The 26,499-nt window shown below is 50.6% G+C and overlaps 1 protein-coding gene across 11 annotated transcripts in view; it reads left to right on the forward strand.

Annotated features, from left to right (window-relative positions):
- RAP1GAP2 (RAP1 GTPase activating protein 2) overlaps positions 1-14,142 on the forward strand; it is a 58,550-nt gene extending 44,408 nt beyond the window's left edge. For 9 of the 11 annotated variants that reach the window (XM_039562831.1, XM_039562830.1, XM_010402265.3 and 6 more), the window contains 15 exons: positions 67-150; positions 1,038-1,138; positions 1,778-1,907; positions 2,103-2,258; positions 2,932-3,003; positions 3,410-3,496; positions 3,730-3,864; positions 5,843-5,980; positions 6,366-6,484; positions 6,624-6,737; positions 7,197-7,314; positions 7,856-7,982; positions 9,175-9,254; positions 9,422-9,457; positions 10,197-14,142. In XM_039562831.1, coding sequence (XP_039418765.1) covers positions 67-150; positions 1,038-1,138; positions 1,778-1,907; positions 2,103-2,258; positions 2,932-3,003; positions 3,410-3,496; positions 3,730-3,864; positions 5,843-5,980; positions 6,366-6,484; positions 6,624-6,737; positions 7,197-7,314; positions 7,856-7,982; positions 9,175-9,254; positions 9,422-9,430 — 1,470 coding nt within the window. In that variant the 3' untranslated portion in view covers positions 9,431-9,457; positions 10,197-14,142. The remainder of the gene's footprint in view (positions 1-66; positions 151-1,037; positions 1,139-1,777; positions 1,908-2,102; positions 2,259-2,931; positions 3,004-3,409; positions 3,497-3,729; positions 3,865-5,842; positions 5,981-6,365; positions 6,485-6,623; positions 6,738-7,196; positions 7,315-7,855; positions 7,983-9,174; positions 9,255-9,421; positions 9,458-10,196) is intronic. The other 2 variants (XM_039562826.1, XM_039562828.1) reach the window with 2 other exon arrangements.
- The last annotated feature ends 12,357 nt before the right edge of the window (positions 14,143-26,499 follow it).

The following is a 26,499-nucleotide window of genomic DNA, read 5'->3' on the forward strand; positions in this document are numbered from 1 at the left end:
ATGGATCTTTTGGCCATCACATTTTGAACTACCAGATGAAACAATTGGCATTTTGCTTTCCTGCAGGCATCCCAGATGATAGTGTCTTATGATGAACATGAGGTCAACAACACGTTCAAGTTTGGTGTGATCTATCAGAAGTTCAGGCAGGTGAGTTGTCCCCATGCTGCTTTCATGGAGCATGTCCCTGTGCACCAGAGATCTATGTTCATGAGCACAGACTCAACTCTGATGTTAATTTTGCCATGTGCAGCACCTCATGTCACTGGGTGTCCTCACTGACTGTGTTTCTCATTGCTCAGATGTTTTCCCCACTCATTAAAAAATGATATGACTGAAAAATCTCAGTATGGAAATCAGCCCACAAGCTGCTGTAGGGAAAAGCGGATGTGAAAATGGATTTTAGCAGGCGTGGTATTTTAATCAGATATATGTTTAGACAGCAAAACAGCTACGTTTGTCTGGAGGGACTGTGGGCTCTGAAGACAGGCACTTGCTGAAAATGCTGTCATTAGCCGGGGACTCCGGATGGGGAGTGCAGAGCTCAGCCTCAGAACTCACTGAGAATTATTCTGACAGGCACTTTAATTATGTTACATATTGCATTTTGGGTTGGATTGAGTGACTCATGCAAGGCCGTAATTAGGGTCTCATTGTTTTGAAATACAGAAAGCAGGGGATGATTAGGGCTTGGATTTTCCAATAGAGGATTCACTTCTGATTTGGTATTTCCTGGATAATATCCTTAGGCCCTTGCTGGGGCTCAGAAGTGGCTCTCAGCAGCTTTACCCTGGGCTGTCCTGCGGGCTGAGCGGGCTGTGACAGCCCATGGATGGTGCTGGTGGCGGGTGTGGTGGTGCCAGCTGGGGAACAGAGGTGGGGAGCAGAGGTGGGGAGCAGCCTGAGGCTGTGCGGGACACCATGGAACAAGGTGCTGGTCAGACCCCAGGGACTCCATGGATGGAGCTGGGGGTGGCAGGGGATTGGACAGGCAGGGAAAATTGGGGCTGTCAGCAGATGCACCCTGTGTTTTGCAGACCCAAGAGGAGGAGCTGTTTGGCAATAATGAAGAGAGCACTGCCTTCAAGAACTTCCTAAGTTTTCTGGGAGACACCATAACTCTCCAGGACTTCAAAGGGTAAGTTAGATAAAAAGGATGATTTTACAAATACATTAACAAGAGACCATGTCATATGTAAAAATATCTACGTGCGAGAACAGAAGTCATCTCGCTCATGAGCGGGATGTGCAGAGCAGAAGCAAATATAGCTTTGGCTTGTTTTTCAAGGCTGGGGGAGTTAAAAAAAAAAAAGCAGAGCTGCCAAGAGAGAAAAACTTCTTTTTCTGCAGATTTGAGGTTGTGATAAAATCTGGCTATATTCAGCCATAGATGGAAGGAAGTCTGTGGAAATGTGCTGTGCCCGGTGTCGTGGCTCAGCCGCGGGTGTCTCCGGGGTGGTCGCTGCAGTGGCCACAGTGTGGGGGGAGACCCCCACTGCTGGTGAGGGACGATGAGGCCATGGCCAGTGCCCACGGCTGTGGTCAGCCCTGGCTGACCAGCTCTGCTTTATGTGCACCCTATATTTCAGGCTGGTGGCAGCAATAGTTGGTTACAACACATGACGCGTGGTTTGTTCTTTCCCATTTGCTTGCTTCTAGATAAGGATAAATGAACTGGGCTGTTCTATCAGCCTGTCCCCTGACAGCTGCTGGTGCTCTCTGTGAAGCTTTCAATTAATATCTCTTCGTTTCTCTCCGCCTTTCCCTTGATCTCCAGTTTTCGAGGAGGCCTGGATGTCAGCCATGGGCAGACGGGAGCGGAGTCTGTGTACACGGTGTTCAGGGACAGGGAGATAATGTTTCATGTCTCTACAAAGCTGCCTTTTACTGAAGGAGACACACAACAAGTAAGAGAGATGAAGTTGCTTGCACAGAAGGGTCTGAGTGGGGATGCACTGACACTGCCCTGCCTGATGCCATGGGCACTGCCAAGTCCTGGCACCATGGGAAGTGGCTGCTTGGCTCCCCAGCCTGGGACTGACGCTTGCTGCAGGAGCAGAACTGCCTGGTTTTACTGACCAGTGTTCTCCCTTTCCGCTTAGCTCCAGCGGAAGAGGCACATTGGCAATGACATTGTGGCAATTATCTTCCAAGAGGAGAACACACCATTTGTCCCTGACATGATTGCCTCCAACTTCCTGCATGCCTACATTGTGGTGCAGGTGGAAAACCCCGAGGCAGATAATACGGCGTACAAGGTGAGGGCAGCCCCAATGTGCACGTACCCATTTTTGCTTCAGCATCTTTTGACAAGGGCATGGAGTGACAGGACAAGGGGGAATGACTTCCCACCAGGAAGGGTTAGATTAGAGATTAAGAGGAAGTTCTTCCCTGTGAGGATGGTGAGGCCCTGGCACAGGTTGCCCAGAGAAGCTGTGGCTGCCCCTGGATCCCTGGAAGTGTTCAAGGCCAGGTTGGGCAGGGCTTGGAGCAGTCTGGGATAGTGGGAGGTGTCCCTGCCTATGGCAAGAGTGGTGTGACTGAATGACCCTTAATGTCCCATCCAACCCAAACCATTCCATAATTTGACGATCCCAGACCGAGGTCTGGAGGCAGCTGCCCAGCACCCACCCTGTGCTCAGTGATGCAGTCAGTGTTAGGCCTCGTGGGGACTCGTATCTGAGTGCTGAACACACACACGTGTGCACACAGGTGTATTACGTGTGCACTGTTACACACCTTGTGTGCATACAGACATCAGTGCATAAAGTACATGTTTGTATAACAGCTCATTTGTTAATGAGTTTTGGTGGTCCTCAGTGTTTGAATGTGCCTTGGAACAGTTCACGCCTGTCTGATGTATCACCTGGGTAGCATAAACCCTGTTACCCTGCTGCACCCGTGGGAATAACGTGTCTCTTGACTCCTCAGGTATCAGTCACAGCCCGGGAAGACGTTCCCTCCTTTGGCCCACCCCTGCCGAGCCCGCCAGTGTTCCAGAAGGTAGGAGCTGAAGAGGGAGGCATGTTCCAAGCTGTAAAAAAAGTAGATGTGCATGTCCGAGATGTTTCCAAGCACACCAGCTTGGGGAAAACAAGACTTCTGGGATTGATCTGCATTGATTTTGGTTTCCAGTGAGGCCCCTGGTGTTTATGGTAGGGTGAGTGGCCATACACCACTGCATGGTATTACTTGTGCCAGGCGGCAGCAGTGGCTCTGGTGCTGAGGCACCTGTGTTGGTGCAGGAGGGCGCCTCAAACCCATCTGGGGTTTTCCACCAATGCTTCCACACCTGTAGGGGCTGCCGGGTGCTGTGAGCTTGGGTTTTGGATTGGTACAGCTGTGGTACCAGAGATACAGAGAGTCTTACAAAAATGGTGTGTTTTCCACCTTGGTTGTCTCCCTGCAGAGCCCTGAGTTCCGGGAGTTCCTGCTGACCAAGCTCATCAATGCTGAGAACGCCTGCTGCAAGTCCGACAAGTTTGCGAAGCTGGAGGTAACGCTGCCCACGTGTCCCTGCCTGGAGCAGCGGCAGGTTTGGGGAGCTCTCCTATTCCTCCTCAAAGCCACCTTTCCCTGTTGAACTGGGTCAGTGCTGGCAGGGACAAGAGAGCATGGTGACCACGGGGCAAGCACTGCCCTCGAGGATGGATGAGCTGGCTGTCACGTGGATCGGTGCCACTGCTCCTCCCTTGGAGCCCCTGGCTGAGTGCCTTGTCTCTCCTGCAGGACCGGACACGGGCAGCCTTGTTGGACAACCTTCATGATGAGCTCCATGGGCACACACAGACCATGCTGGGGCTGGGGCCCGAGGAGGACAAGCTGGAGAATGGGGGTCATGGAGGCTTTCTGGAGTCTTTCAAGGTAAAGCCCTGCTCTTGCCAACAGCAGAGCTAAAATGCACCTGGGGCTGGCAAAGAACATGTTGGGGGACAAGAGGAGTCCCCTGAGGGTAGGGTGGCAAGAGGAGGTGGGGGCTGCTGCCACCACTGCCTGCTCAGCCTGCGACTGTACTGGGACAGCTCCTGCAGTTATTTCAGGCCCGGTTATTCCTATAGCATGGAGAAGTGAGCACTGATGGATGAGTCACCTCATCCTGTACCTGGAGGATGGGGCCATGGAGGAGGGGTGCACAGCTCCCCAGGCCCCGCTGCAGAAGCTCAGATGTGTCCTGTTCCAGTGTGAGACGTGTAGGAATGGAACTGCTGTGCAGTCAGTCATACATCACAGCATTCACGTCAGGGTCTCGACAATGAGGTTAAACAGTCACGTTTTGGCACACTTTGTGTGTGCCAGGAGACAGACTGTGCTCTCTTGGCATTGCAGGCAGTGCTGGGGTGGGAGGTGAGGCCCGTGGTCGGTGTGAGGCTGCGCCTGCCCGGACGCCTGGGGCCCGCGCTGCTGGGCTGCCTGCTGGCTTACGTCCTGCACCGTGTGCTGTCGGAGTGACCGGGGGGACAGACGGTAAAGGAGGGCTGGAAGGGCTGAGACCTGGTCCCCACGGTATCTTTTTGCCTGCTGCCTTGCACCTGCGACCCGGCCTACAGACCCAGCCCCTTGGCCAGGTGACCGGGGGACCAGTTCTCAGAGGCGAGCAGAGCTCAGTTCTGCTGGGCTCTGAGTGAGTGACAAACAAAGGCACCTCTCTCTGAGAGGTGGGCTGGCGTGTTGGGGAACCTTGCAGAGTTCCACAGCCCAGGGCAGGAGCCTGCAGACTGTGAGTGCCTGTGGGTGCTGCTTTGCAGCAAAGCAACTGGTCACTTTTACCTACGAACAACGTCAAATTGTGTATGAATTGCTGCTGACCCCAATAAATCCAGTCTGATGGACTCTTGCTTGATGTTTGTTATTGGATGGGCAGGAGGGGCTGTTGGGGCTGTGGTCTTCAGCACTGGAGGCTTGGTGAGAGCTCAGGGCTGCAGCTTCCTCTTACCCTGGTGTGGGTCCACCTGTGGCTCCATGACCCCGCAGCCAGCAGCAAACAGCCTGTATGCTGCAGATGCAGTGCTGGCACCTCCAGGAATTTGGCCTGCCGTGACTCATTTACTCTTTAGCCTGGGCCGGGATTCAGGGGCTGTAGGAGCAGCAGCCATGGCTGAGGGAATAGCTGAGAAGAGAATGGGGAATGTAGCTGATGTGAGGAGTGAGAGAAGGAGGCTGCTTAAGGGAGAAATGAAGATTGAAGGGAGCAAGGAGAGTCCGCGCCTGTCGTGGGGCCAGTGCTGCGCAGCTCACCTCCAGTCCCTTCCAGAAGTAGATTGACCAAACCAGAAGCAGCAGTTCAGGCTAAATGTATTCTCAAGCAGTAGTTTGCTGAAGAACAGAAGCACTTTTATGTGGCTGTGAAGCCTCCAGCTCAGGGGCTGTTTCGGGGCAGGCTGGAGAGGTGCAGGAGAGGTGCAAGAAAGGCAGGAGGCTCCACATGATCTGTCCTCCCTGAGTCCAGGGAGAATTATGGAAGGTGTGCCATGTCTTATGGCGTGGCTGTGGTCCCCACTCCTGCCGAGGGGTCTGTGAGGTTGGCCAGGGAGGAGGCAGGGCTTGGGGCTCGTGTCTGTATCTCCTGGTCCTGTAGCTGTAGTCCTCGATATCACAGACCAGTGGGGGGAAAATCTGATCCTGTGGTGGCTGTGGGGCTCCCCAAGGACAGGCCATGCTCAGCTACACCTGCCAGGGCTGATGTCACCAGTCATGCTGTTATTGGGGTGTGCTTGCTCTTGGGGAGGCATAGGCAGGTTGCTCTCCCATGTGCCTGGGAAAGACCTGAAGCTGGGGAGAAGTTCTGGGGACAGCACCCCGCCGGGTGGTGATGACCTGCTGTCCCCTGTCCCCTCTGCCACAGAGAGCCATCCGGGTGCGCAGCCACTCCATGGAGACGATGGTGGGCAGCCAGAAGAAGCACCACGGCAGTGGCATCCCAGGCAGCCTCAGTGGGGGCATTGCACACAACAGTGGCGAGGTGACCAAGACCACCTTCTCGGTGAGCATGTCCACATGTCCCTCTGTCCCACTGTCCCTCTGTCCCACTGTTCCTTCCTCTGCCCACCCCTCTACAGCCCGGTGGGGCACTGTGTTCCACTGATGCAGCCTGGCAGTCCCCTGCATGGGGAGCAAGGGTAAGGGCGAGGTGGAGACTTGAGCAGGCTGTGAGTTTGGGTGCTTTGTTCAAGCTGGGCTCGTTTTGTGGAAGAACCTAAAATAAGCTTCCTGGGATTTTGGCCCCAAAATAAGAGGAGATAGAAAAGAAGTTCTGGCATTATGTGGTTTTCAGATGCGCAGGCAGCACAGTTCCTTGCAGGATGTTTAGCATCTGAACTCCCAGGAGAGAGCTGTGCTCTCGAACGCAGATTGTTCTCTGCTTTCAGCCCCCTGTTCCAGCTGCTGCTGCCAAGAGCCAGTCCAGGAGCCCCATCAAGCGCCGGTCAGGGCTGTTCCCTCGCCTGCACACGACATCGGAGAGCCAGGCCGAGAGCAGGACAAGGTGGTAAGTTTGTCATCAAAGTGGTGGTACCCGTAGAGCATCTGCCTCTCGCACAGTTTATATTTGGTGTTAGGTAGTACAGTTTGACCATCCTTTTAAGACTCTTGTATAACTCATGCAACCTGTCTCTTTGTGCCCTCAGCGACAGTGTTTCTGGAGCCCAGAAGACACCAGATTTGGGACATTCTTCCCAAGAGATGAAATCTGAAACCTCATCCAACCCCAGCTCCCCTGAAATATGCCCCAACAAAGACAGGTGAGCCAGAAGGAGCCCGTCCTCCTTCCACCACAGCTCAACAAGCATCAAGGAAACAAAACCATATCTAAATTGTACTGTACATAAGTTTGATATCAAGGGAGAAAAGAGTCTGGTGATTCATGAGCACAGCTACTTTTTGGTCTTTACAAAGAAGAGCAAAAAGCAGCGTTTGACCGAGGTTGCCCACATCCCCAGGGCATAGAAGGCTGCTGTGCCTGTTCCTCCCTGCCAAGGTGAAGTCAGCTGGATCTAGGGCTCCCTGCTGGGGCACCCACCCAGTGCCTTATCCCACGCCTTTGGAAGTGGTCATGTACTGCAGCACCCCAAAAGGTTCATTCCTACGGCAGCACTTTGCGCCGGGGGTGTGCAGGAGGGTCTGTCCCGCTGTCACAGTCCAAGGGACACAGTTCCCTGGTGACAGCCACGCGCCCTTCCTTCCGTTCCGCCTCTCCCTAGGCCTTTTATCAAGCTGAAAGAGAACGGGCGGTCGAACATCTCCCGTTCCTCCTCCAGCACCAGCAGCTTCAGCAGCACAGCGGGGGAGAGCGAGACCCTGGAGGAGTACGACAGCGTGGTAGGCACCGAACGCTCCCCGCGGGACATTCCACACGCCCCTCAGCTCCCTGCTGCCTCCGGACCCCTGGGCTCTGTGGGGGGAAGTGCCCACCAGCCCCCAGGTGCCTCCTCACTGCTGACAGGGAGGGGCTTAAGCCCATCTCTGGGTGTGGGGAGGAGGAGGGTTGGAGTGCCTGGTGGGACACGGAGGTGTTGTGGCTGCCCCATCCCTGGAGGTGTCTAAGGGCAGGTTGGACAGGGCTTGGAGCAGCCTGGTCTAGTGGAAGGCATCACTGCCCATGGCAGGGAGGGTCTGGTTAGGTGGTCTTTAAGGTCTGTTCCAACCCAAACCATTCTGTGATTCTGTGACACCCCAGCGAGCCTTGGGATGCCCTGGGCACTGCTCGGTCTGCCCAGGCCAGTAGGGTGCTCCGTCAGGACAAGCTCTCCTACCAGCAACTGGTGGTAGGGCTCCAGTGGGCACGGGTGCAGTGGGGCATCAGCAGGGCGTGGGGGAAGACCCGACTGCAGGAAAGGCCATGTCCTGTCTCTGTGAGCAGGGAAGCCAGCCCTCCACCGCATCGCCGTTCAAGCAGGACGTGTTTGTCTACAGTGCTTCACCCGGCAGTGAGAGCCCCAGCGTGGGGGCCACGGCCACCCCTGTCATCATGAGCAGGAGCCCCACAGGTGGGTGGCAGGCAGACTGGCAGAGGGCACCGGCTCTACCTTCACTCCTGGAGCCACCCAAAGCCCCTGGGTTCCTGTAATGGTGGGTTGGAATGGGGTCTGTGGCTCTGGGATGGAGGAGCCCCCTCCCAGCCTTGTCCAGGTCCCAGGGTGAAGCAGCAGCTGTGCTCGCCCTGGCGGGACAGGCACCCGCGGGGTGCGGGGCAGCCCCATCCTGACAGGGCTGCTCTGGAGGGATGGCCCCATGTGCTGTAGTTCTGTACTTCCATGGGGAATTTGTTTCCTTTCTCAATTAGAGCGCAGAGGTGGCTCTTGCTGTGGCTTTGTTCCCTCTGTCTCCCCTGACAGGCATGTGCAGTAGTTGTGGAAACTCTGTCTCCAGAGGCCGAGCCATGACTCACAATTATTTAATCAACAAGCAGCTTCCCGTGGTCTTGGCTCCATTCCTCTCCTGCCAACCCGCTCACCAACTCCATCCATTTCAGTCGGATGATTTGCACAGTGAGGTGCAATTCAAAAGGGCAAAACAGGCAAGAAAAGCTCTTTGCTGGTGCATCCTGTGGTGATGGTGCAGTGAGATGGGGATGGCCGCAGCCACTCCTCTCCCACAAATCCCCATGGCTCTGATTCCTTGAGCCACAGAGAGCCTGCCACAAGGCACCACCATCCACGTGGAAACACACTGTCAGCTGAGGAGCTGTTTTTGAAACAGCCAGGAAGCACAAACAGACCCAAACGGCTCTGTAACTGGGAATGTTGCTGGCAAAGTGGGACCATGGAGTGCAGGCAGGCTTTTTGTCTCTCAGCACCCCACAGGCCCTCCTCCTTATTTCATTAGTGATTTTCTGAACCCTTAAACCAACCCCTTTTAATGCTTGAAGTGTTTGTTTTGTATTTTTCCTGCCAAGAACATAAAAATCCACCCATACATTATATGGATCAGTCATTCCTTGTAGCCTTTTCAGTGGCATTTCCAGGAGAAAGACTGTGAAATGTAATTAAGCCTCAATTTGTTCCATCACAAACACTTAATGTACAGCTTTTGCCAAACATTCAGCCAAGGCAGACTAAACATTGGTAGCACTCCTGACAGTCTATTAAAGTGCCTAGCTGGGCGAGTGCAGCCAGCACTACAGCAAATATTTTTGTTCACAGTTTATTATTTTTGTTCTTTGTTTGTCCTTCCCTCTAGCAGATCTAAAGAACAGAAACTCTCCAAGGTCCAACCTGAAGTTTCGCTTCGACAAGCTCAGCCATGGCAGCTCCAGCATGGTAGGTGCCATGGCTCTCGCTGGTGGGTTGCTGTGCAGCCGTGCCTGGCATGGGGGGTCTGGGCTCTAGGGGTGGCTCTGAGGACCATGAGGGAGAGAAGGGAAGGGATTTTGTGACTTCTTGCCCCTTTGTTTGCAACCCACTCCATGTTCTGTTCTTCCACATAGAGCCACTAGCAGGAGGAAGTCATGAACTTGTCACAGGTGAGTGTTGGTATGTTTTGTTTTGTGCAAAAAGGCTGTTTGGGGGCCAGCTGTGTTCAGCCAACCACAGCTGCTCACACTGCTTGTTACTGCTTATGGGATCCATACTGCACCTTAGAGCATCGTAAACACTGCTGTAGGTGAGGGAGGGAAAGGGCAGGGGTAAATGACAGGTCTGCACCCACCAGTGCTGCTGCGTAGCTTTACCTGTTCCTTTCTGGAGCACCATACTCCTGCACCTGCTCCCAGGGTGAGGGGCCCCTGCCCAGCAGGTTGCATTTTCCCCAGTTAATCTTTGTCAAACACTGGTGCCCATCTCCAGGTTTACTGCGTTGTGCTCTGGGCACAGGGCTGGAAAGGCAGTGCAGGCCCTTACCCATTCCAAAAACCCAAGGGGAAACGGAAGATTCAGGAGGTGGATTTCATGGGCAGAGGTGAAGGGAACTCAGTGGGATTTGCCTGGGTTCCTTCTGTTCCATGAAATTAAGGGTGTCATTAGGAAGATCCAAGCTGAGCAGAAGAGCCCACAGAACTTGAAATGAGAGAAATTTACATTTCTGAAAGCATGGATCTCAAAAAGCTGGGATTTTCACCTCATCACTGAGTTTCCTTCTCCCACCCTGGCCTGGTGCTTTGGGGAAAGGCACTGCTGTGGCTTCAGTTCCCTCCCTGGGACAGGTGCTTCATAGCATATTCTCCTTCCACTCTCCTGACACTTTTATCCTTTTCTTCTTTGCAGAGAATTCTTGTTTTGACAAAGGGAAAAATCTTCAACACCCCATGGGACCACGCACACCCCAGCCGTGGGCAGCGAGGTGCCCTCACCTGCCGGCTGCCCGCTACACCGGAAAAGAGCTCTCACCTTGCTACAGTCCTGTCCTGACAGGGACCAGCCACCTTCTCACCTGGTGTCCCCCTGTCCAGCACACACCCTGCGCCCCTGCTCTGTGTGCAGGGGGGGACGTGTCTCTGACTGTGCTGCACACACCAGGGTCATGTCCCCTTGTGGTGCTGTGCTGGGTCACCCTGTGGTTGCCCACACGTGCTGCAGCTGCTGGGCACCGTCCATTCCCCCCATCCCTGGGTTGCCTGCCAGCTCTGTTTGGGCAGAGGGGCAGCAGGAGAGACCCCTGCACAGTTTAGGTCCCTCCATGCTTTATTTGCAGTTATCAGTGGGGAAACAGGGGTTTATGTTTGTTTTCTGAAGGGTGGGGGGTCAGGCCAAAGTTAGGTGTTCGTGGCTCTGGGGCAGTTTGCCCTCCACCTTCGTTTGCTGTTGCTCTTCTCTGGGGGCAGTGGGGCAAAACCTCCCCGGGGGGGTCCTGGGCAGCTCTCCCTGGAGTGGGGTCTGCAGTGTCTCTCCAGCCATCCCCCAGCTCCTACCCACACCCCAAAACTCTTGGGGCAGAGGCAGCCCCTTACTCCAAACTTGTTCAGTTTCTTGCACAAGAGGCAGGTCAGTGACTTTGCCCAGGGGGTGGAGCTGGGGACCGCAGCCAGCTCATCCTCCCTTGGCAGCTTCCCTGCTTTGTCCCTGCCTGACACTGAGCACAGGCCTGGGAAAGGCAACCCAAAGCTAAAGCTGGGGTGTATCACAGCTTTAGTTTTTCTGAGTACTAGGACTGGAACTAGAGGGGATTTACCCGGTGGACTCTGCTTTGCCCTATGGCTTGGATCACCAGGCAAGCAAATGCATAAAACGCCAGTGATTTGGGAGGCATTAGGCTGCTCCAGCCCTTGCAGAGTCTGTCCTGCTGCTTTTGAGCAAGCTCTTGTTATTCTGAAAGGATTATAGATTCTGCAAGGTAACTTTTCCATAATGCCCTTTCCCAGAAAATACCTCTCTCAACATGCCAAGAAATCCTTTTGCTCTTTTATGGAACTTTGTGTGAAGTTTCCTGAAGCCTGTCCACAAATTTCACATTGCTCATAGATTTCCCTTACCCATTTTCTGGAAGACAGGCTGTGATGCTGCAGAGATATTCCCCCTGCCCACCCCCCCCAGCCTGTGACCTTTGGAAACCCTCATGAAATCAGGTTCTCAGTCTCAAGTGAACACAGTTCTTCGAGTTTGTGATTCCTACTGAAAACAGGACTTTGAGTGCCAAAGTCACCTTCACACAGCGGGTGCTCCAAGAGGCACAAAGTACCTGACAGCCTGTTTCGGCAGGTGGGTGCAGAACTGTGCTCCTGGAGCAGCCCTGGGCAGCCGCCGTGGCTGTGGCTGCTCCTGCTCCCCTCTCTCTGGGGCAAGTGCTTATAGGATTCAACCATCACCTCCCTTTCTCCCTGTCATCTCCCCAGGCCAGAGACGAGCCAAGCCAAGCAGAACTTGCTCTGCTCACCTTGGTCCTGCAGGGAGGTGCTCTCCGAGAGCCTTACAATCTGGTTCACATAGGTGCTCTGCTCGTGCTGTAATTAATCCATGTGGAAAGGCTGTAGCTCTGATGGGAGGGGAACCAGGTTAAATAAGGAGAACACATTGTGAAAAGGCAGGGAACGGTTTCACTGGCCCTAAGTGCTGTGTAGGACTAGTAAATACCAATAACTCCCATGGGGACAGTCCCTCCTGCTCCCAGCCGGTTGCATTTCAATAGAGTTTAAGCCTTGAGTTTCCTTTGGAAGAGGAGCCTGCAGTGTGCTCAGCCCAGCCTGTAGCTGTAGGTGTCTCAGGATCACACAGTTTGCTGTTCAGCACTTGTCTGATGATGCTTCAGTAGCACTTTCAAACCCACCCCCAATCCTCGTCTTAGAAGCTTTGGTCTGATTTCCTGAGGCTGCACGCTGAAACGCTGACTGGTGCAATGACTTGCTCCCAGGGTCTGCTCTGGGTTTGCTTTTTCCTCTGAGAAGTCACTCGGTTCTGTAGATGTTGTCATTCCCGTGGGTGTTGATCTCCGTGAGATCTTTCAGCAGACGATGCAGTGGCTACTGTCAGCTGGTTTGCCATTTTTGGTTGTTTTGTTGCTTTTTTTTTCACTTGAAACTGTGACTTTCCTTTTTTGACCTAGATTGATTTGGGAATTATTCAAATGGGACTAACAGAGCAGTGTGAAGCCTCAGGGAGAGTTGCAGTGCGCTGGACTTGTCTCTCCTGCGCCAGCCCGCTGGAGCGGCTGTGGGGCCGGGACCCCCTCGGGTCTGGCACGAGGTTTGGCTTCTGGGGGACAAATCCAGCAGCACTCACTCCTCACCAAAGGCCTAAAACCTGCTGTACATCCTTACCAGCAGCTGCGGTTTGGGTGCCCCGGTCCCGGCCGGGCTCCAGCGCCGCCCCTGCTGCCCCGCAGCTGCCGGTGCTGGCCCGCGCCTCCCATCCCGCAGGGTCCCGATTGTCCCGTGCCGGTTCTGGGACTGAGCAGTGCTTGTGTTACAGCCCGGGCACTTCTGCACTTCCAGCAGTGGGTGAAGGTGTTCCTGTATATATTTTGCAAAGTGTTTTGTGCTTATAAGTGACACTTACACATTTATACATACATAAAAGGGAGATATATATGGATATATATATATATAAAACATATATATATTTATATATATAAAAGAAAGGATCCTTAACTGACACTAGAATTATTGGGCAGTGCATTTTCCTTTCCGATTCCGCTGTTCCCATACACACAACTTCTGCCATACTCAGAAGTGACATTGCAGAGGGAGCAGAAGGGGCTCAGAAACGCCTTGGGGAGATGATGGGGAAGCCCCCGCTGTGTGGGAAGGTCTCTCTTGCAAGGGGCTGCTCCCCTTCCTGCCAGGGTTTCGGTCCCCCACTTGTTCCTGCTGCACCCCAGCTGCCCCTTGGCTCAGACCAGCCCATGGGCTTGGTGAGAGGCAGTGGCAGGTCGGGTGCAGGTCCACATCTCCAGCACTGGTGCCGCTGGCTCTGAGTCGTTGTGCAGAGCGGACTGGGACCCTTTCCCCTCCACCAGCATCCCCTCCACCAGCATCCCCTCCATCAGGGGCTGGTGTGCAGCTGCCAAGGGCTGGCAGTGAGCTGCTGCTCTGGCTGGGCTTCCATTCAGGAAAGCACTTGGCACGTACTTGCATCTTCTTGAAACCCCACAGAGCCAAGCACAGGGTGGTTACACCTAAGCACAACACAGAAGTGCTTTTCTGAGGGAAGCAGGGGATCCTAAGCACAAGCTCAGTTTCTTTCCAGAGTTTTGAGGGTCTTCAGGAATGGCAGGTAAGGGGCCAAGAGATGTTGCTGCCACAAATGGGCTGTGCCTGGGGCTGGGATCTCTTGGCTGCGGGAGGTGCTCAGTGCCGGCACCACTCCCAAAGCCAGGGCAGAGCCCGGCCCCTCTGCAGGTCCCACCTGCGCTCTCGCTGCTCCGCTGACGCTCCAGCCCCTGCCCCCAGCCCCCAGCATGCTTTCATCGTGTTCAATGAATGTAGCACTGCGTATGTCCTGCAAAGGGAAATGCTGGATTTATATCAGAGAATGTGAAGAGAGTTTATAGAGTGAAAATAAATCTTGAAGAAATGTATCTGACAAAGTTTATTTTTGATGTAGAGAGGCGGTGCTTTGTAGTTTCTGGTGACCTATGTCTGTTGTAAATAATGTATATTTAATTTATTGCTATGGTAGCAGATTGTTATGTATAAAACTAAAGGTTCACAAATGTATATTTTGTTGCTTAAATGTGTCTTTGCAAAATTCACAATAAATAACATATTTTGTGTCCATATATGTACTCTCTGTGTGTGGCCATGTAGTGACAGCTTTAGAGGAGCTTTTTGGGAACATTCCTTTGAAAACCAGGTGAGGGGCATGGAACCAGGCTGAGCCATGGCAGTGGGAGCCTGGGAGAGCTCACATGAAGTCAAACTCTGTGGCAGTGGAAGCAGAGGAATATTGGAGCACAGTTCCATCAACAATTCCTTCTGTCCACACCAGCTGACCTTCCCTCAGGCCATCAGGCTCCGGCATCGCCACTGCCTCTGGACATCCCGGGTAAGCTAACAAGGAAACTGGGTTTTTATCTCTCCAGCTCCTCAGTTCCAGCTTTCCACAGCCTTCAGAGCAGAGTCCCTGGCTGATTCTGCCAGCGAATTGCAGGTGTGACCAGAGCCAGAGCTGAGGACGCAGGGGTGCTGCCCAGTGCTCACCTGCCAGTGGTCAGGAGGATGAACTTTGCTGTCTGAGCACCTTCTCTGTCTCCTGCAGGGATGCTCACTGTGCCACGGACTGCTCATCCTGATCCCACAGTAATTTGATCATTCAGTCACAGGAGCATCTGCAGACGTGAAGACACTGACCCCAATTAAAAATGGTTGGAGGTTCTAAGGCTGTTCCAAATCATCTTCGGAGCTTATCAGATCTGGCAGGGCAGCATGGGGCAGCTATTAGAGAAGATGATAAGACCTTGTCTGTCTCTTTAATGAAAGTCTGGAGGTACCAGATAATCATGCTGAATAGTGCTTAGTGGAAAACCTCCTGAATGAAATTAATCAAGTAATCAAGTTATTTTCTAGGCACAGTAGGAAAGTAGAAGGAAGAATGAAATCACAGAATACTTTGGGTTAGGAGGGAAGTTTAAAGATCACCTACTCACCTCCTGATAGGGCAGGGACATCTTCCACTAGACTCGGGTGCTCAAAGCTGCATCCAGTCTGGCCTTGAACACTTCCAGGGATGCAGCTCTGCAAAGCCACTGGTCTGGACCCAGCTTTGACAATGGCTCTGTGTGGCTTACCCAAGCAAGGCATCAACTGATAAAAACCAGGTTTGGTCTTAGTATTTGAAATTGGACTTAGGGACAAGAAAATCCAGCTTGGTTTTGGCTTTGGTTTTGTTTTTTTTTTAGGCCTGCAAGCGCTTGATACAATATAAAAAAACTATTCAGAGTATATGTTTACTGCAGTTATTTGTGGTTGGATGCAGCGTAGTCTTCAAGGATGAGGTGAGTGTTCCATGGCACAGCCAGGATGCTGCAACCCCACAGCAGTCTCAGACTGAAAATCTCTGGGAAAGGCTCAGGATGACTCAGAGAAGAAAAACAACTATCCCCGATCACATACTTTAATCATGGCCTTGTGAATTTATTTGACATGAGGTTTTGATATTTATAGCCAGACGTATACTTTACTTTTTTTTATAATAGTGGATGTTTATTTCTCTAACCCACTACATCCCATCCCAGAAACTGCACGAATTTATGACAAAGTGAGGCTGATGTACTTTCTTTGTAAAATTAGAAGGGTTTGGCACCTGTGGGTGTCTCGAGCACACAACTCAGTGTTCTGTTGAGCTACTGAAAATGTAAATCCTTCAGTGTTTAATTTCAATAGTGACTGAGTCTCCACGTGGGTGGGGGAAGAATTTTCCAGTTTCACTCCTCAGAGCTGCTGAGCTCAGAGGTTTCCTCTTTTGTACAGAAGGTGGCACTGGAAATACAGGAATGAAGTGTAATCATCTGCTTGCCTTTACAAACAGGCCTGTGTCTGGGTAACACCTTGTTAGAACACCTGGCAACAGGAGTGCTCCCTCTCTCGCAGTCCATGAGGTCCCGTTCTGCCTCCTGCTGTGGGCTGATTTACCAGGTGACGCAGTTACCGCAGAACACACTTAAAATGTCTGAGCCCCACAGATGAAATGGGGTCTGATCTGAATTGTCAGGATAGTGAGACACAGTCCTTAACACTGAGAGCTGACCAGCGCTGTCTCCTTTCCGAGGAGCGAGCTGCTTGGGTGCACTCGTGTCCCTGGCCAAGCCACCAAGAGCCGTCTCCTCACTGTGCAGGTCCCTCGATGCGCGATCGTCTCAGCCCCTCCGGCGAAAGTGCGGGACCTGAGTCCAGCTCACCAGTAGCAGGAGGAAGGGCTCTTTCGGCTGATCTGAGCTCTGTGGGCAGCAGGAGAGATGCAAAGGGGTTGAACGGGACGTGCTTCGCTGGACGCGGCCCCGGAGCCCCGGGATGTGTCGGCTCCGCGCGGGACCGCAGAGCGGCGGCATCGCCTCGGCGGAGACACAAACCCGAGCCTACGGAGCACCGGCGCTGAAGGTAACCTAAAAATAAACAAACAGTCGTAGGAGCTTAGAGCTTACAAGCTTGACTAAATGGGAAAAAAAATCTTTCTTTCTTTGCAATGTCGGAGATGCTGCGGGAGACCTCAGATTCATGTCCCACAGTAGCTGCTGCTTAGGGCTGGAGCAGCTGCTGCAAAAGGCGTTTGTGTTCATAGTGCCACCAATGTTTCCTTTACAACTTTGCCAAATGCTGCCATTTTAAAGAGCTGCTACAGGAAATTCTTCCTTTACCCTCAAGGCCACTTCCCCTCTGTTACCTGAAGTCAGAAGCTGGCTGAAATTTGGAGCGTAGGAATGGCCACCTCGGGACACTCTAATCACGCCTCCAATTGTCCGACAGGGACCGCGATGCTTTGCTTTGCTCTGGTGCTTTGTCTGAATTTTGGGTGCAGAAGTAGGGACTGGGCTGTATCTGCTGTGCTCTATTGTCTCTCTGCTTGCTTTCATTGAAGCTTTCCTAGAGGAATTATTTGTTCAACAAATTAAATGTGTTGGGAATAGCACACGATTGTTCACAATTCTCTGTCATGTACCACTGACACCAGTGGGGATTTCTGCCACATCACTGGCACACTGCTGGGGCTGAAGAAAGCACTCTGGGAGGTGGTTCTGCTGCTGAAGACACGACCATATTCATTGAAAAGCAGAATTAATTTGTTGGGTTTTGTTTGCATGGATTTTGCAGGAGTAAAATCCCACTTATTTTCCATTTCTGTGCCATGAAAAGTGTATTGATTTTCCTTCACTTCTGATTGTTCACATTACTGGATTGCTTTTAAATAGTTGACAGAGATCATTCATTTTCCAGCTCCAACGTATTTTACAGCCCGTTCCCTGTTTTATTTGTGTGTGCTTTGGGGGGGTTCCACAGTTATACATCATACTGATCACCTTCTGCAAACTGCAGCCCTGGCAGGAGGGAGGAAACTGTGGGGTTTTTGCTCCTTCCTGCCTTCTCCCTAGCAGCTTCAGCACCTGTGTTTCACCTTCCTGACTTAGAAGTCGGAGCTGAGGCTCAAAAAACCTCTGAGCCAAAGATCAGAATAGGCCCAAGAAATGACATGGCCACAGAAAAATCAGTAGTGTTGCAAGAGGTGCTAGTTAGTGACAGGAGAGTAAGAGGGTTGGTGTTTGTCATCACAGGAATGTGAGGATGAGCTCACCAGGAGAGTGGGAAGCATCCTTCCAACCCAACACACAAAGGAAATGAGGGAACCTCTGGGCATTTCAGGGCAGAATCCACCGGGCTTTGAAGTGCTGCCTCAGCCCAACACCCATCTCTTTACCCTTTCCCCTGAGCTGTGTCACCTCTCCAGGCTGAGCCCTTTGGGAGCAAGAACTGTATTTGTTAGTACAGTACCTAAAGCAATGGGGTCCTGATTTCACAGAGACCCACAGGGCGACAGTGCTAACAATGATAATTAATTATTCATTTATCACTTCACTCTCAGTGAATAATCTCCAATAATGTATAATTTGCTGCTTCAGTGAATTCTCTGATAGTAAACGGAGCTGGTAAAATAAAGTCACGGGAGTTAAAACCTCAGGCAAAAGGAGTGAGAAAATGGTCAAGACTCAAAAAAAAAAAAAAAAAAGAAATGTTTGTGCATAATCATTTGCCCAGATCTAGTCATGTCCTGGATAAACACATGGAAGGCAGATAGAGACACATTGTTCACCCTCTTACCCAGCTCTTGTTAGAGAGTCAGAGATCACTGTACGATACCAAACAGAAGCCTGTGTTCTGTGGCCAGAGGATGATCCAGGAGACCATTTTTTTCCTTCTTTAACCTCATTCTGGGGTGAAGGAAGTGCAGTAAGGGAAAGCTGCTTGCCACTGAAGCAATTAAGTGGGGAATTAAGTATTCATAAGGCCCAAATGATTGGGGCATCCAGACTACAGGTCAAAACCAAGCCTGCCCTGGAGAGTCAGGGAAAGCTGCCTCCAGTGCTGCTCTGGGTGAGTTTGCATAGTTTGTGATAGTTAAATGACACTGACTTCCCCATTTGCCTTTTCCCTTCCCATGGCCACTGACCGCTTGACCCACAGGGCTGTGCCCATCCACACCACGTGCATTTATTGCAAAGCTGTTTGTGACAAAGGCAGATTCCAGCACGAGGAGCTGTGTCAGGCCATGGTGTTGTTACGGGAAACTGCTGAAACCTTGTCTGTTCTCACATGGAAATCTCTTTCAGAAGCAGATTCCACGGTTGTATTTTAGTCTGTGGTGCCTGCTCACATTATCCCTTGCTGACACACAGTGATGATGCATATGTTGGATCTCACAATGCTGAGAGAATTAACGCTTCAGAAGTGTTTACATTCCCCATTATTGACGTTCTGTCAGTAGCAGTGTGCTAATATTCTCTGCAGAGAAATGAAAGGCACTGACAAAAATCACTGAACTTCTCATCTAATTCTCCAGGTAAGAAATGGCATTTCTGTATGTGAACAGCACTGTTTGGTGACACAAATCCTTACCTGTTTCCCCTTTGAGTTACAGGATATTTGTTCAGTTTTTCTTTTTTTTTTGGACAACTTTCTGAAGCATCACCTGGCAGATTTTATTTACTCATACACTCTCTTATATACTCTCTTAAAGCTACTTCCACAGAAGTATTAAAGCATTTAACTTCCATTTGTACATTCGTGAGTGACTAAAGTCCTGTTGATGGATGGTGGGATGAACAGCTAGAGCTCTCCTGTGCTAGAGCATTGAAAGATGGGCATTTTCAGAGAGAAAACAGAGTCTAACATCCCAAAGCTATAAGGAATTCAGATATCTCATGTTTTGGACAGCTGGTTTGAATGTAAAAATCCAGGAAGGGATTTACTCATTTTCTCATTAAGCCACCTGATCCCAATGTCTGTGTGAGATGCTTTCAGTGAGGGACACGGGTGTTTGCCAGTGCTAATCAAAACAGTGCAGGCTTGGGAATGCCACGCTGGCAGCTGTGGCTGGGCAGCAGGGCAGCCATCCTGAGCTGGCACTCCCGAGCAGAGCATCCCCACCTGGGAACACACCTTCCTCTGCAAGGCCAGCCTGGCCCCATGAGCGGGTCAGGGCAGGAGCTGCAGCTTGGGGAACTCTCCTTCCCCTTGTGCTGGCACCAGCTGATGCTCCGAGATTCACAGTACCTGATCCAGACTTCCACAGTCCTGGAGCATCCCCAGCCTGCAGCCCCAGTGTTGCTCACTGCTGAGTAAACGCTAAACTTCCATCTTATAGGCATGTCCTGAGACTTAATTAATGCTTCTGAAGTATTTTAAAGCCCTCAGATGGCAAGCAGGCTAAAATAGTGCCAGTCCCTGAGGAGCCTCCCCCTTCAGGGAGGAATCTGGGTGTTTTATTTAATGAGCAGCAGTGTCTGAGGACTGTCTTGACTGATTATTTTTGAGGCAAAGCAGCAACACATTCACACGATGCTGCTGAATTTTAAATAGACTCCAGTTTATCGTGGAAATACAGCACTGGAGCAAGTACTTCCTTTTGCACTCCTACAGCCAGCCTGGCCTGAGACTCTCCCTCCAGGAACTGCCCTACAGGGGCAGAAAAGGCACCCATGGAAACTACTGCACCCTGAACAAGCTGGGGAGGTCCTACCTCTTCTCCCTCAGGGAAAAATGTATGGAGCCAGGTGATTCACCTTTTCTGCAGGAAAAGGTCTTGCTCACCTTTTCAGTATCTCCAAGTTAGACAGCATTGGCTGCATTGGGCAGCACCTCTTCTGACACCCTGGGAGTGCTGGGCAGCTCAGCGATGCTGGTAAACAACTTTATGATAATGCAGATTATGTAAATGTACCAGTTTTCCTATCATTTCTTGTGCTACCCATGGGAACAAGTATCTTCTGGTGTGTGAGCGGGCTGCAGCATTCAACCTGCTGCCTTTTAAAAAAGTGTTTTACAGGACCAGAACTGTCTTCAGAGGTGCTTTCCCCTGATACCTGAACTAGTGGCTGTGAACACGACGTGCACCGTGTGAAGCCAAATAACCCTCCAGGAATTCTTTCTATTAAAATAATTGCTAGGGCAGAGGAGTACTGCAAACAGCTGTGGTTCATCCCATAAACATATTCCCCCTCCTTTTGTAGCCTCAGCCTCCAACTGATGCCAGAGCCTGTCAGCTGCAGGAACAGTGGAACATATTTCCTTTGCAGAAATGAAACGATTACTGTTGAATAAATCTGTTGTGCACAGACCTGAACTCCCCAGTGCGTGCTGCATATGCAAAAGGGAAAAGTGACAGTGTTTCACCCTGGAATGAGCTGAAGGGACAGTTCATCTGCCGAACATGCTGGCTGTGGAGCCGCCGTGTGTCAGCAGCCTAGCAACACTGAGAGTGATGAAAAAAATCCCCCGAAATCAGTCCAGCACTGAATGGCATCATCTTGCCATGCAGTGCCCTTGCTCTGGCAGGGAAGCAGCTGTGCCATGTCATGGGGAGGTGCCGAGAGGAGGTTCCCTGCAAGCCCAGCATCCTCCTTCTGACAGCCTGAGGGACTGGTGGCAAAGGGCTGAGGTGGGGAGGACAGGAGGGTGGGGGGCTCTGCGACCAGGGGGTCTCAATGCCCCTGGGCTGGGGCAATGGGCGCTTCTGGGCTGTTGTTTGCTCTTACAGCAACCCAGGCAAGAGATGTGTCCCTGGCTCCACCGATCTCCCGAGGTGGCTGCCTGGACTGGAGGGGGAGATGAGATGGACCAGAGCAAACTCCACTCTGCAGCTGTGAGGGGACATGAAGGAAAAATCACAGAGGTCACTGCAACCTATATGTGCCCCAGTTTCACGGGCTTGGTATCGCCTGACAAAGTCAAACCCTCTGACAGGCCCATTTATTTCTGTAAATCACATCTGAGTGGAGGAGATGAGCAATGGACACGGTCACTGATGACCCTGAGGTAGTGGTGAGCTGTCACCAGCCCTTCCTGTCACAGTGGTGTTTCTCCTGCCCGGCCTGCAGGAAGGTGAGGGCTCTGCAGGGAGTGGGAGCAGTGCTCGCCCAGCACCACGATCACCTGTCAGGTTGCTCAAACAGTCTGCACTGTATTTGCAAAATATTGTTAATCAAGAGACACAGTTCAAGGCATTTGACTGGCATATCCCGTTAAGTGGTAGCAAACATGCTGTAAAACCACTGTGCTGAGGCCACCTTCCTAATGAATGCAAAGTGGAAGCAATCAATCAGGGCCGGAGCGAAGCCAGCGCTGGCACCGCCTCTGCAAATGCAAATTGAATGAACAATAATGAGTGTTATCTAATTAGTCCACACAGCTGCAGTGTTACAGCCCTGGATAGGACACACCTTGTTAAATTTCATGGTATATATCCCAGGGTGTCTGAGAAAATGATGGAGGTTTGCCACGTGCACACCTTGCACAGCACAGACGGGTATTTTCTTAGTGATAAATGCATTATCCTCAGCAGGTGAGCTCTGGATTGAGTGGTGCAAGGATCTCCTAAAAAGCCAGCTAGTTAATGGGCAAATTAGCCAGCACAGTGCAGATTTTTGGTGTGTGGGTGCTTTGGCCAGGATGGTCAAGAGACTGGGAATGGGACCTTGCTGTGGAAGGGTCAGTCCTCAGCTGGGCAAGGACAGGGAAGAACTTTGTGGCATGGTGTTGTGGAAGCTGTCGAGCAGGTCATGTCCATGGCTGGGTTTTTGGAGCTGGCAGTTTTAAGCAGGGGATTTCAGTCCTCTGCCAGCCACAGATGTCTGTCTTTGCAAGCAAACCTTTGCAAATGTGTCTCCCTCACCCTAAATCACAGGTGGGAGTGCTGCCCATGCAGCAGCAACACCTGCTCCCTGTGGAGCTGCTCTGTGTTAGAATCAGCTCTGCGTTTGTCTGGCTTCCACTTCACCTGCTCGGGGACTGGAAACCTATTTGGCAGCCGATCTTAGCACCAAGAGGAAGGACACCTGGGGCCAGATTTTTCCATAAGACACTTTTATTCAAATCCACATCCAGAATTTGGTGAAAGAAATATTTCAGGCAATTCTTGTGCCTTTGTTGCTTTTATGTTCAGCAATATCTGTTCCTCCTGTAGGATCCCTGGTCACACTGCAGGGGATGGTGGGATGGTGTTTAAAAATTGATGCTTTAGCAGCTTATGGTTTTAATACAATTTAAATTATGCACATTTTTATTGGACTCATAGGTTCATCAGCAGTTAGTCTCTCCCAGCTGCACAGGAGGGTGTTCAGCAGCTCTGTATTGATTTCTGCCTCAGCCTCTGAATTTTAGTGACTGGCTGCATCTTAGTGCCTTGGCAAGGTAAACAACTCCACAGGCCCTTATTTGAGAGCTGCTGGTTAGCAGCCATAAATGTGTAATCAACAACTTGGTATCCTTGGAATTAGATTTTCTTAACAATCATTAGTTTCATCCCTTGCCACTCTAATAAACCTCTTGGTAGCAGGCCAGAGCCAATTATACTTCTGCTTGGAAAATTATAAAAGAAGGAGAAAAAGTCTGTGTTGCCACAAATAAGTGAAAATTTTAACTGTCCCAAACCTGTGACACGTGCGTGACTCATCTGTTGTTTATCTGAGGTTGAGTGTTGATTACTGGAGACAATATTACAGAAACCTATATTTATTTTGCACATTATGGATTCTTCCACCTGATGCCAAGCTGGCATCAGTGCACAAGTCCTGCAGCCCCTTTCACATTCCTCACGTGGGATCTGTGGACCAGAGCCACCTGCCCAGCATGACCTGAGGTCACATTGTGAGAGCTGCAGTGAATTAACATTGATTCAAAAGTGTTTTGTGGAAGGATCCCTGGCTGATGATGCACTGCAATGCTCAGGGGGAGGATGTTGTCATGATACAGTGACCAAATTGCTGTTATCTTTTGAGTGTGACAGGGAGCTGCTCAGCCTGGGGGTCCAGAGGCTGGCTTTTCATTGCCCCCTCCCTTCTGCAGCCATGGGCAGCTCATGGAACATCCCTGGGGACCAGCTTTCTGCTCCAGCCCACCCCTGCCTTTTGGGATAAGCCTTGGGGAGGAGCTTGGAGCCCTGGAGTGCTCACTCTGTTCCTGCTTTGTTCCCAGTGCAGTGGGATCTAACAGACGAACACCCTTGTATCGCTAAGTTTTTGTTTACATTTGGTCTCTGTTCATTCAGGGGTACTTTTGCAAGGTGCAGTGAGAAGAGAACATGTACCTGCACCAAGCACAGTGGTTGTGTGGGCTCTTGCTGAGGAAAATCAATAATAGATCCACCTATCCTTCTCCAGGTGCTTCTTATGCCATCCTGCACAAGACACGTTTTTTTGAGAGAGGTGATAAGTTTCAGGATGTGACATCAGCTTTACAGGCAAGCTGCCGGCATTAGGAGAGGAGAATGGGAATGTAAACCATAAAAATAACAGATGGGATGCAGATGTGATAAAATGGAAGCACAGGCAAATTATAAAACCATTCAAACTGCTCATGCAGATAAAATCAGGGAACAAAATCACATCTGAAATCACAAGGACTGGGTGTCTGCTTGAGAAAAAAATATTTGACTTTGCTGTTTGTTAGTGCTGCTGGTGGTGGAGGTGTTCAAAGTCCTGGAGGAGCTGTAGGGATTTCTGCTGTAGGGAAACTTGGGCTGTGGCAAATTCATTTGTTGCTGAGGAGCATTTTTGCTGTGGAGGCTTAAAGATGGTGTTTTTTTCTCAACCCACACTGCAAATGTTAATGTTCATCTTGTGCCAGTGCAATTACTTTATTGCAGTAATAAAATATCATCCAAATAACTGAAGAAACACGAAGGAAAAAATACCGCTCAAAAACCTAAAGGGCAGATGAACATGAAATGGAAACAAAATAATGCTGGGATCTTCTGGAGCCTTCCTGGGTCTGTGACAGGGTACTGAGGGACAGGGCTGAGGTAGCACAGTGACAGAGCCTGGGGGGAGCGGACACAAGAAGAGCACCATGAAGGTTCTGGTAAGATGATTTTAAAAGACCCAAACAAAAGACCTGTTACATTGGAGCATCTAAAATCCCCCAGCCAGTACCTTGTTTCCAGCAGAAGCTGGACAGATCTGTGCCTACAAATCAGGCTCTCAGTTTCTAGTAATTAGCAGATTACAGCCTTCCTGAGCCATGAGTTGTGTTGGGAACAAGGGGCTTAATAGCCACAGATCGGTTTCTCCTCTGAATTAATTGGATCTCTTTTTGAACCCATTTATCCTTCTGGCCGTCACACATCTCACCATTTAATTACACAGTGCCTGGGGACTTCAGAGGCGCCCCTTCCCATTGTACTGAGCATAAGGAACAGACATCCAGAGTCTCACCTTCTTCACACCACTTACACAAATCTCACTGCGGGTTTCCACAACATCTGACGCTTATTAAAGCCTCATTTTCTGAGGAGACAGGATGGGGAGTCTGGTTTCCTTTTCTTAATGAGTTTTAAATTTTTTCTTCTTTTATATGCCCAAATAAGAGGGATGAGGTCCAAGTATGTTCTGAAACCTCTGTTTAGAAGGTAAACAAAAACCCTCTCTGTTCTCAAAGATTGGCTTTATTACTCTAAATTTACTAACTCTTCCTGATACAGGGCTCACCTCAGGATCACAGCATTTGGAATATGCTCTGAAACACTCGGATCATGGCAGTGAAGTGGGTGCTGTAGCCAGGCAGTGTGTCTTACTCTACACTGGATGTGATTAGAAATGCAGCTTCAAACAGAAATGAGGGAAAATACGATAATGGGGAGGGGGAAGGAAGGAGGAGGAAGGTTAGAGGAGTGAACCTTTCAAACTGCTCATGACCTCTTATTGGCTTTATGCAATGATATTCCTATTTATAACAGCCTCAGGTCAGAATTAGGCTTTTTCTACCAGTTTTATGATGATGCTGGCAATTTGATGAGTCTTTGTACTACAGAGCAAACGAGTGATTAAAGTTTTCAGTGACCTTGTGTCTAAAGAGTTCTGCTTTTCCCTCTGGGAAGTCTTAGCAAGAGAAGCCCTTGGCCTCTTTGCAGCCCCAGGGGGCTGAATTTGTTTGTTGGTTGGTATGGGGCTTTTTTTTTGGCTGGGACTACAAAGCTAATACTTAGCCTTTTATCAGAAATCCATAGTTTTCTGTGGTTCTTAAAACATTTCAATGTATTTTACATTTAAATAGAAACGAGGCCTCCTTGAAACAAATTCATTCTGGTTGGCTTTGCACATTGATGATTAAAGAATGTGGTTCAATTTTTTTGTCTCATTCTGAGCAATGTCTCATTAGATTTGCATTTTATTTCTTTTCATATCCATCATGATTTGTGTCAGCAGAATGGTTATATGGATGGACAGCTTATTATCAGCTTCAAGTGAGGAAACAGAACACAAGAATGGTTACTAAAAAAAGGGAAAGGTAATTAACACTGGGTGCCAGAATATAAATGAAGCTTGACATTTCCATTTTGTTAATCCAAATTAACCCTCGTCTTAATGTTACGGAGTGCAGGAGGGGATTCTGGGCCTCTGCTCTTGTCTCTGCATCCCCAGTGCTGTGTGTCCTGGCGTGGCCCAGCAGTGCCCAGCAGTGCCCAGCAGTGCCCAGCAGTGCCGGCGTGGCTTCAGCTGCTGCTGTGGTGGGACCTGAGAAAAATGTGGAACTGCTGCAGAGCTCCTACACCCAAATCCAAACCTGAGCTGCTGAGCCTGAGCAGTGCTTCGCCCACAGTGAAAGCTGCTGGTCACTTGAGAATTCACAACCATATCTGCAGTGCACTTTGCTGTCCCCGCCTTCATTCTCTCATCCAAATGTGGTATGTCTGCAAAGTAATTTGGCTCCACTATTTGATATATAAAGTGGGAGTGCAAGGAAGGGTCAGGGAGGACAAATTAAAATGAATTGAGAATCTTTATGTGAAGAGAAAAGAGGACTGGAGGGAACCATGATAACTCTTTACAAATACTTAGGGGGACATTATGAAGAGGACAGAGACCAATTACTCTCATTAGTCAGTGCGAGCGGAACAAGAAGTAAAGCTGTGTGCTGTGGAAGGGAAACCTGGA

This window comes from Corvus cornix, chromosome 19, assembly GCF_000738735.6.
Source record: "Corvus cornix cornix isolate S_Up_H32 chromosome 19, ASM73873v5, whole genome shotgun sequence".
Classification (NCBI taxonomy): Eukaryota; Metazoa; Chordata; class Aves; order Passeriformes; family Corvidae; genus Corvus; species Corvus cornix.